The following is a 10,276-nucleotide window of genomic DNA, read 5'->3' as shown; positions in this document are numbered from 1 at the left end:
TGGCCAAATCGATTATGTGTATTTGTGAATCGATTATGTGGCTTAGTGAATCGACTAAGTAATCGATTGGTTTGATTTTATTATTGGAACAAAACACCTGACATCGATTATGCAATGGATTCATATAAGTCTGCACATAATTTTCTGGAAAGTGTATTAAAAGAATCGATTAGGAAATCGATTGGTTTGTATAGTTTCAAGATTCAAGAAAAACAAGACTTGCGATAATCGATTGGCAAATCGATTAAGCCCGTTTTATAACTTTAATGAATCGATTGGTAAATCAATTTATCAGTTGTTTTTCAAAAACTATATAAACAGTTTTCAATCTTTTTCTCATTAAGACTTGAAACACACTTGAATATACCTCAAAACACTGAAGAACTCTTAAGAACATTTTTTATAACATTCTGATATTGCTTTTTCAGTTCAGACCAAAAGATTATTCATAATCAATAAGAGAGCTGAAAAAGAATTCTTGAGAGAAAAGACAATGATCTCACAAACACTCAAATGAACAACCAGATTATTGTGTAAGATACATTGATCAAGATTGAAGACAAACTATGTACTTCTTTTATTTCTTTCTGTAAACAAAGTTTTGTAAAAAGAAACATCTGTGAAAAATCCAGTATGAAAACTGGTGGCGATCTTCGTTGATGTAAAGATCATCAAGAAGGAGCTGAACTTCTTGTGTGAGTCTGACGAGTGACTGCAAGGATCAAGGGGTTAAGCAATAGGAAAGAGATTGAGTTAGATAGATAGGTTTCGAGGAAACTAGACAATCTGTAAACAAGTCTCAATTCTTTCTATTGAAGAAAAAGCTGAAATCCAGTTGGATTGTCAGGATTGGATGTAGGCTGTCATATTGACAGCTGAACCAGGATAAACCTTGGTGCATTCTATCCCTTATCTTTTTACTTTTATCTTGTATGCTATTATATTTCCACTGTGTATAAATCCGAATAAATCTTGCATCGTATGATTGTATGTTCGATCTTAATTGTATGCTAGACGTATTTTGTTTTCTATATTGTTTTAAATTTGATAACGACTGTCATATTCTGTAATTACGAGGTCATAATAATCAACAGGTTTCATGAAAGTGAAGGAGATGTAATAATAACATTGCACCAACCAATGAAGGTGCTTACTACTTAAATAATTGACCAAGCTACAATACTTTGCGAAATTAATTTTTCTAAAAATAGCACACAATTTTAAACAACATATGAATAAAATCGTTTTTTTTCTTCTTCTTAAAGACACACAGCAAATATGATTGATAACATTTCTTAATGAGATATAAGATATTCACAGTATAACTGCAATGTTCTTAAGTAGAGAAAGCTGATCACTAGATTGAATGTTAGAAATGACTCAAATTAAACTTATTATTTACATGCAAGGTAGAAAAATATTATGTACACAGGTAATTAAAAAAGCAAATAGAAGTTACTTCTGAATCCAGATCCTTTGTGTAGGGCCGTTAAATCTAGATCCAAATGAGAGCAGAAAAATTCAGATTTCAATGAGATTTGAATCCCCTCCTTCAAAGTTCTCTACTGCATTTTTTCCTTCACAAATCTCAACAGTTAGATTAATGCAATGGAAAAAATAAACATGGAAAAATAACAATAAAGAAGAGAGAGGATGTAAATGGCTTTAAGTGAGAAAAGGAGAAGAGAGCAAGAGTTGCAATGGTTGAACATCGGTTGCGACGATGATGGCAAAGAAGGCTTATGAAGCCATTTTATTTGGAATTTGTAACCTATTAGTAGAACTTATATTAAAAAAATGTCCGACAAATTCATCACCATACATTTTTGTTTCCGATTCTTCTTCCCCTCTTTCTTGCCAAAAAATCACATTCATTTTTTAGGAGTCATTGTAAAACAACCGTCGGGCAACAATCACATCCACTGCAGAGAATGTAATAAAGAACTTTGAAGGAGAAGATCAAAATTCATTTGGATGCAACAGCTCTGCACCCGCCGCAGAGGTTCCAATTCAAAGAAAAACATGACTCTGCATAAATGATAATACACACAATCTATGCATACAAAATCATAACTGCAACGAGAAAGCTTCTTAAATACAAAATTTATGAAATGCAAAATCCCGCAGCAATACAGGACATTTTTAAGTTGGATTACATGTAATAAGATTAATCCATTCATACAGCAAAAAGATTACTTCCCGATTTAGTGCTTCAACTGCTAGGCTCCTATACTAATATCACTTTGGCTCTTTCGGAAAATGTAGCTTGATAAGTTCTGGAAGTTCTGCTAAATCAACCTGAGGTTTCCCAAGTAAAATACCTTTCAACTTCTCATCACAGTTCACCACATTCTTGTTATTTGGATCCTGCTCAATCAAAGAAACAACTCATCTTTTAGTCAGTATTAAATGAAAAGATCGTATAACAACCCCTGGCCGCTACAGGACACACAATAGCAGAATAAAATGAAAAATTCCAAAAAAGCCCTAACGATTTGGGGTTTAGGGTTAGGTTTTAGGAAGTTTGCAATTAAACAACATCAAAACAGTGTTAAAATTTCTATTCAATAGTAGTTACGACTAAAAAAGAGTGAAGAGAAAGGGAACCTGGAGATTGTTGGTTTTGATGTAAGACCAAACACGCATGAAGCAAGATAAACGAGAAGTTTGAGATTGACCGATGAAGTCTCTGAGAGTGGAAGGAAGGTTAACGAGGTCAATCAAGTTGGCAAGCTTTTTAGGGTTATCAGTAACAGCTTTTTTCATGCGCTGAGGAAGCATTCTTGCAATCAACTTCAGAGGAGAAGGGATTGAACTGTTAAAAGGAAGGAGGCTACAAAATTAAACAGGTTTTAGGGATGAACAAGGATTCCCCTACCAAAAAAATGCCCTACTCAGTTCCAAAAAAATACTCCCCTTTTCCCGAATCATTGCTGATCCATTGCACACATATTTCAAAATTACACTAAATAAATAAAAGCAAATAATAATAATAATAATAATAAATAATTTTATCAAAATATTGATATTAACAATTGTCACGTCTTTACTGTGTAAACTAAGTGGATATAATATTAATTAAACGATTCGATTAAAAAATATAATTAATTTTATATTAAAAACTGAAAATCACATTCATTTTAATAGAGTAAATTTTATAGTTATTTTTGAATTATTAGTTTATAAGTAAATTCTAAATATATTTTTATTTTTCAACGATCTTTCACTTATTTACATTTTATTTATTTTCTTTTTTCTTAAATAATTGATTTAGATAAAAGTATAATTGACAAAAAGTTGTTAATGTAATCTTGAAACTTGAAAATGCTTGATAAGTATATATAATTTTTTTTTTTGAAACATCAATGAAAAGATTAGAAAGAGCATGAAATAACTTTTGAGATATTTAATGATATAAATTTATCTTTAAATAAAAACAAATGCTAACAAATACTTTAAAAGTTCTAATTTTAGTGAACTTAAAATTTATTTTTAAGATCCGTAGTTATTTTTTTAAAGATAAAACACATATAGTGACACTCTAATAATTTTAGGGAATATGAATTTTATAGTGTATTTCTCATCACATTTTTAGTAATTTCCTATGAAGCATTTTGTGAAAATTTATAAAACTGAATGCAATCCATCTTAAACTTTAGGCCACCTTTCTAACATTCTATGTAATAATTCATAAATATGAAGGTTTTTGTGACCATTAGATGAAATATACCACCATTGTCTATTGAAAAAGTGGAAGACCTATAAAAGTGATAGGTCCAAGCAATTGTAACATTTTCTTTAGAGAAATACAACCTTTTTTTCTTTTTAAATTTTATCATTAATGCTTCATTCAACAACAAAAAAACCCTTCTTCCCAACAAGTAGAGCTATGATGGTGAAGCCATTATATTAATATGCACCATATGATACATATATATCACAAAGCATGTACATTATTGTGCATGAATGCAGACAATTTTTCCTTGTCATTGCTCTTGCCAACTTAACCATATGGATTTCTAAAAGACTTTAAGAGGTTAGGAATATCATGAGCAAGCATGTCATCCACAGCTTGTATCGCTTTCGGTTTCAATTTCTCGAACTTGTCGATGTTATAACCACTCAAGACCTCTTTGAAATGATCAACATTTGGAAAGTCACCAGGAGGTAGATGGTACTCCCTTTGTACCTGTTAGTTATGCATGTGTTTCAATTTTCATTCTTATCAAAACAATATGTGAGAAATACAGAGTAGTGGTGGATTCATACCTTTGCAAATTCACCCTCCAAGTTATCAATGAGTTTTTGTTGAGCTTTAGCTTTCCCCATCATGGTAGGCATCTGCTTTTTTAGATGACTGATAATATATGCATGTATCTTTGCGGCTCGAGCTCGTTTTACGAATTCATTGATCTACATTATGCACAAGTGTTATCTTAATTACAAAAAGAAGGAATTTCAATAGATAAAACTTAACAATCCTCCATGTGCTCTATGCATGTGCCAGTGCACTGGTGACTGCTTAGCTTTGTAACCTAAAATGATTGAGTATGGTTTTAAATTGCGGTCGCAGTTGCAATTGCAATTATGCTAGAAACCTATATATTGTAGTCGCAGTTGATGCATCTGCAATTGCAGTTGTGACACTGTTGCAGATATCTCATAAATCATTATATACCAACTCCAAATGCAGTTGCAGACCACAATTTAGAACCATAGGACAAAGTTCAGTTCAATTTCCGCGGGAACCGTAGGCCAAGTAAAAGATAGATAAAATAAAACATGATTATTGAAATTCAAGAGATATAAGACACAACCTACAATAATAGCTATAAAGTCGGTACCACAACAAAATTGGTACTTAAATGTGCGAAGGTCACTAATCTTTTTAACAAAGTTACCCCACCAAATGTACTAAAAAGTACTCTCAAATCATTATTGTTATCTTTCAATCTATGTGGTTCATACTTTACTTTAAAACTCATTCCACAAAGCAATCTCTATCAAAGAATTTTGCTAACATGCAACAATTGCACATACATGTATTGATTTAGTTGGGAATATTTACTATGATTAAAAAGTTAAATCAAATGAAAAACAAACTCACTTTACGATCACAAGCCTTCTTTGGTATATCTTTTAAATCTGAAAGAAGGTCATCCTGTTCTCTTTCAAAGAGTTCATTGCCAAGTAGACCATTGGCTCTATCGTTTACAGGCTTGTCATTGAAGGAGCTGCCAAAATAAATGAAAGAATCAATAAAATTTAAATCACATCTAAATTGCATAGAGATATGCAAAATGTAAAAGGTGAGAAAAATCAGTAAAAAAATAGTATTCCTATATCTAGGTGCACCGTAAAGTCAACTGTAGGGGATCTGGGTTTGCAACTTCACGACATGCTAAAGATTGCATCTAAAAACTTGTAGTTTCAAAAACAAAGTTTATCTAGTTTTCCTTGTCAAAGATGTCGTTTCAAGATTGATGGTGGAGAATGCGACAATGCATACACATATATGAAGTGACCTACCCTATATACACTCGCATGACTTCTGGAATATTGAGCACCTTCCCAAGGGACCACATTAATGCACCATAAATTCTCATTAACTGCAACATTAGGATACAAAATTAAATATACAATTTAGATTTCCCCTAACAATGATGCTAAAGATTTGTTAAGTAAACAAATAGAAAATTAATTGTTTCTGCTATCTTACTTGTTGAGTATCAACTTGGTCTGACTTGTTCAAAACCACCCGAATTTTATCATCATGCCCTCGTAGAGACGATATCACACGTTTGAACTCATCGCTGATATCAAGTTTGTGAGGATCAAACAGAAGGAGTATTAAATCAGATTTAGCAGCAAACCAAGATGTTACACCGGTGAAATCATATGATCTTTGTGATCGTTGCTTTTCTCCTGATAGAACTCCGGGACTGTCCACAAATGTAATGTGCTCCAGTAGCTTTGGACAAAAGAGAAAAAGTAAGTTCCATATGCTACAAAACCAAAATAATTTTATTACTATATATTGATATTATAAACTTTTTCACGAACATTCAATCATATCTCATATGTAATATAATATTATGACAATGTACTATGGTGAATTATGATTCAACATGTGTAAAACTTTTTTATATTGTTATTTCATAGTTATTAAACTCAAAAATTAAAATTTACAAATTTTTTTCTTCCCGAACTTGTGTAGAGAAACTTACAGGATGAGGCATTTGAGAACACTCAAATTTGGACAAAAAAGCTGTGCCAAAAGTTGTAAGACCACCAAATGGCATGTCAGCTTGTACAGCAACAGTATTACCAGGAATACTTCTTTCATCCGGTCCAGACTGTATAGATAACCATCATTTCAATATATCAAACTTGGCACTCAAGCTATTGCAACCATGACCTCATATCACAAAATTTCTAGCATTTCGTTTTATTAAATCATTACAAATTCTAAAGAGATTAAGCAATATGTACTGTCAATGTAAATTATTTTTACACTGACATCCAATCACAACTCAAGTAGTAAATGCAATAATAAAATAAAATGCTCAAGGGATTTGTGACCCTCTAAGACCATATGAGTAGTAAATGCTTAAGACTGTATGATTAATTAGTACATACCATGACAACAACAAACCTATCAGTTGTTGGTTCAGGTCCAATATGAGCGCCTAATTACATAAATAGGAAAAACAAGAAAATAGAATCAGTAACATAGATTGTTTAACAGAATAACAGTTATGATTATAACTCCATAAATATATATTATTTGGGTCGAAATTGAAGAAAATCACTTGCCTGGATAACTACTTTGAAGCATATGTTTAATAAAAGTTGTTTTCCCTGTTGAGTACTGACCCAAAAGCATAACCATAGGTTTGGCATCAAAATCACTATTATTCTGCAATCAATCAACAGAGAAACTAAGTCGATATGTTTGTCGATATTTAAAACACGGCTTAACAAAAAAAACTACACTAGATAACTACATTAGCTAATCATTTTCTTTATTAAACAAATCAACCAGAGTCATGTACTGACCAATAAAGGAGATACGAAATCGTTGTATCGGTAAGCAACTTCTAAAGGCTTCAACTTCTGTATGTAAAGTCTCTTCAAACCGTCAATAATTGATGTCACTGAGGAAGCCGGTACCTATGGACATATGCACAAAATGTAGAAGTGAAAAATTTATATATGAAAGCATTTGACAAGGAAGCGGCATAATCAGAAGGAAAAGAAAAACCAAATTAAGAGTGATATGAACAAAATGTGCACCTTTTTCGTTGACTTTGCAGAAAACCAATTACTCGAAGGCGATGGCAGAGGACTAGGACTAGCTGCATTATTGCCAATTAAGTGAACTTGGAATTTCAAGAGAAAATAAGAAAGAAATAGAAAAAGTCAACCAAAAGCAAAGTGAATGACATTAGTCAATAAAAGGAGAGATATATTACCATTTACATCTTTATCTTTTTGTTTTCGCTTTTTCTTCTGTATAAACAAAACCAAGTAGGCACTGATAAGTACTTTGTTTAAATCAACGTAAATTGTTAACATAAAAAATGCAATACTTACTGCAACTAATGCATCCAAACCTTCCATTTGAGGTGGTTTTATATTTTGCAAAACTGAAATAGAAGTGAAGTTTCTATTAGATAGCTTTATCAAAGAGATACTCACAACACAAGCAATAGAATATGCATTGCAACATCATTAACTGATATACTAGCAACCCTGGTTCAAAAGAAAATAGACGTGAAAAACACAAACAAATAACATGCAAGCTTTGATTATGAAGTTCAGCCAATTGTGCCTACATCTAAGACTGCAAAACCTTTCTATTATGATTCAAGATTAGGGTTACAAATTACAACTTACTTTTGCATGACTCAGATTTGATACACTATCAATGTAATTAGCATTAATTAGTAAACAAAGAAGTGATTTCACTCTTCTCATTGAAAATGTAAAATGCGTGGATAACAGTTTACAAGATTACCCCTGCCTACTTATGATTGGAGCAACTTGTCCACTTATCGGTAAACTATGAGTAATACCCAAAATTAACTAATCCATACATATAATTATCAAACCATAAAATAGAGAACAAACCTAAAAATACAGAACTTACTATCAGTAGTGAGAAGATCATGTGTTATTGAGTGGCCAGATTGTCCTAAAGAAACAAGCTACAATTCAAATGGGTTAGGATCCAGAAATTGATAGCATTAACCTTTGATAAAGCAAAGCTTTACTATTCTTTAATGAAAAGAATTACCTGCATAGAAATGACAAATTCTTTGAAACCGAGATATCCTTCTCGCTTTGAATCTGCAATAGCCCACACCTTAGTTTGGTAAGGTGAGCACCAAAAATCCAATTTAGTTACAAGGAAAAAAAAAGAACCATGTGAAAAAAGAGACTATGTGGAACTATCAACTAGGACATTTGGTACCAATGAATATAATGGAAACAATAATGCATCAAAGCAAACTTTTATATGATTCAAATTTAATACTATCAATGTAATTAGCATTAATTAGTAAACAATAAAGTGCTTTCACTCTTCTCATTGACAATGTAAAATGTGCGGATAACACTTGTTACCATTTCACAGATCTAGAATAGGTTCTGATTTCTTCTAATATCATCTTAGACTTTAGTTTAACTCAACTCTACAAAATCAACTGATAAATTCTTCGTAGACCTCATCTCTAGTCAATGTCGTCTTGAATTTTTGCCAATAAAACTCAAATTTGAGATACCTTACCACAATGAAAGAGTAACTTCAAATTCTAATTGACAAGCCTCAACCTTAGTGAGCAAATATACTATTCCTATATATATATAGACACCTTGTTCCAATGCACAAACTAAAATAAATACACATTCCAGAATGAAATATAAGCAAAAAATATGGAGTTATATTCAAAACCTGCTTAAGCTCTTGGCGAGACAAGTGCGACATGGCGAAAAATTTAGTGGCTTCATTCCCTGTAAAGCGACCATCACCATCTGTAAAAAAAACAAATTCTCAGTCACCTCTATTCTTCACAAAAGAGTAAATATATACAAAAATGTTTCTTTTGAAAAGAAATCACATAAAGGGTAAAAAAAGAAAAAAAAATTCAAATGCATTTATTATGTCCCTATATAAAAAGCGTTAGAGTAAAGATCAAATCTTCAAAAAAAAATTAACACAGACAAGGTGAAAAAGCAACAAACACCCCAGAAAATTTAATTTACACAAAAGTAAAAAAAAAAAGAGTGAAATTTTGTTAAAATAAGAACCTGAATCTGCATAATTGAACCACTCTTGATAAAGGGTCAAATTCTCTTTCGAGCATGAATCAAAAGCGATTGAATCAATCTCCATAACATGCAATAACAATCATATACAATATGAAATTGTATAAAATTTGTTTTTGTATGTTATGTTTGAAAGAGAATTGAAGAGGGGTTGCAAAATGCAGATTGTCACAAGAGAAGAAAGGGTTCCATTGTTGGAAACAAAGTTGGCGCAAAAATGGTGCTTTTTATTATTAATTAACTAATAATAACTAATAATTAATAATTAACTAACTTTTGGGTTTAACCGTTGAAACATGGCATGAATTGGAATCTAGGATTTGAATTCTCGTTAACAATTAGACACGTATGTGTGAGTGTTCCTTTAAATTTGGATATGTGTAGGGGTAGATTAATTTCAAGCACTTTAGAAATAGCTTTTTTTTTTTTAATTCATTTTTTCCCTGAAGTTTTTAATTATTTTTTCATGTGTTGTTTTGCTAAATCAAATTTATCTATGGGTAGCTAGTATAATATGGTTCATGAATTACAAACTGTGTATTAGTTTTGAAAGTTTTTCCCTAAAGTAACAAAAATCACAAAGGTCAGATAAACTCATTTAATGTATTAGTTTTGAATTTTTTTTCCTTAAAATAATTTTGATATTGATTACTTTTACACTTATTAATATGAATATTAACTGTATTTTTAATAAAAAAAGTATATATGACTTTTAAATAATAAATATGTTTTGAAACTTATAACTTTTTTTTTACTCATAACTTTTTCTTTGGAACTAGAAATTTCTCTAAAATAATTCTTATATAAGTAACCAGAGATAGTTTCATTTATTGTAAAAACTTTACTTTATGATTCTTTTGGTTTTGATTTATGATAAATTATATCAAAATTGTATTAATATTCTAAAAATTTGATTCCATCTTTTCGGTTCGCAATTATGTTGTGT

General features: G+C 31.1%; 2 protein-coding genes across 3 annotated transcripts; both read right to left on the bottom strand.

Moving 5' to 3' along the window:
* Positions 1-2,009: 2,009 nt before the first annotated feature.
* Positions 2,010-2,945, bottom strand: LOC101500115 (upstream activation factor subunit UAF30). Its single transcript, XM_004500053.4, has 2 exons — positions 2,608-2,945; positions 2,010-2,367 (listed from the first exon to the last, which is right to left on the bottom strand). Exons 1-2 carry the CDS (start codon positions 2,779-2,781, stop codon positions 2,239-2,241), a joined length of 303 nt encoding a protein of 100 aa, XP_004500110.1. The 5' UTR covers positions 2,782-2,945; the 3' UTR covers positions 2,010-2,238.
* Positions 2,946-3,888: 943 nt separating this feature from the next.
* LOC101499794 (EH domain-containing protein 1-like) lies at positions 3,889-9,677 on the bottom strand. Of its 2 annotated transcripts, none has more exons than XM_073368346.1 (16): positions 9,605-9,677; positions 8,957-9,036; positions 8,300-8,368; positions 8,153-8,210; positions 7,597-7,649; positions 7,476-7,512; positions 7,297-7,358; positions 7,060-7,173; positions 6,817-6,919; positions 6,640-6,689; positions 6,228-6,356; positions 5,720-5,971; positions 5,530-5,609; positions 5,108-5,234; positions 4,270-4,413; positions 3,889-4,189 (listed from the first exon to the last, which is right to left on the bottom strand). In XM_073368346.1, the coding sequence occupies exons 2-16, from the start codon at positions 8,987-8,989 to the stop codon at positions 4,004-4,006; spliced, it is 1,497 nt and encodes a 498-aa protein (XP_073224447.1). In that variant the 5' UTR covers positions 8,990-9,036; positions 9,605-9,677; the 3' UTR covers positions 3,889-4,003. The 2 variants fall into 2 exon arrangements, with proteins under 2 accessions (XP_073224447.1, XP_004500109.1); XM_004500052.4 differs by lacking the exon at positions 9,605-9,677 and adding an exon at positions 9,313-9,533.
* Positions 9,678-10,276: the final 599 nt, after the last annotated feature.

Source organism: Cicer arietinum, chromosome 5 (genome assembly GCF_000331145.2).
Source record: "Cicer arietinum cultivar CDC Frontier isolate Library 1 chromosome 5, Cicar.CDCFrontier_v2.0, whole genome shotgun sequence".
Taxonomy (NCBI): Eukaryota; Viridiplantae; Streptophyta; class Magnoliopsida; order Fabales; family Fabaceae; genus Cicer; species Cicer arietinum.
The sequence above is the reverse complement of the archived record's forward strand: the minus strand, read 5'-3'. Positions and strand labels throughout refer to the sequence as shown.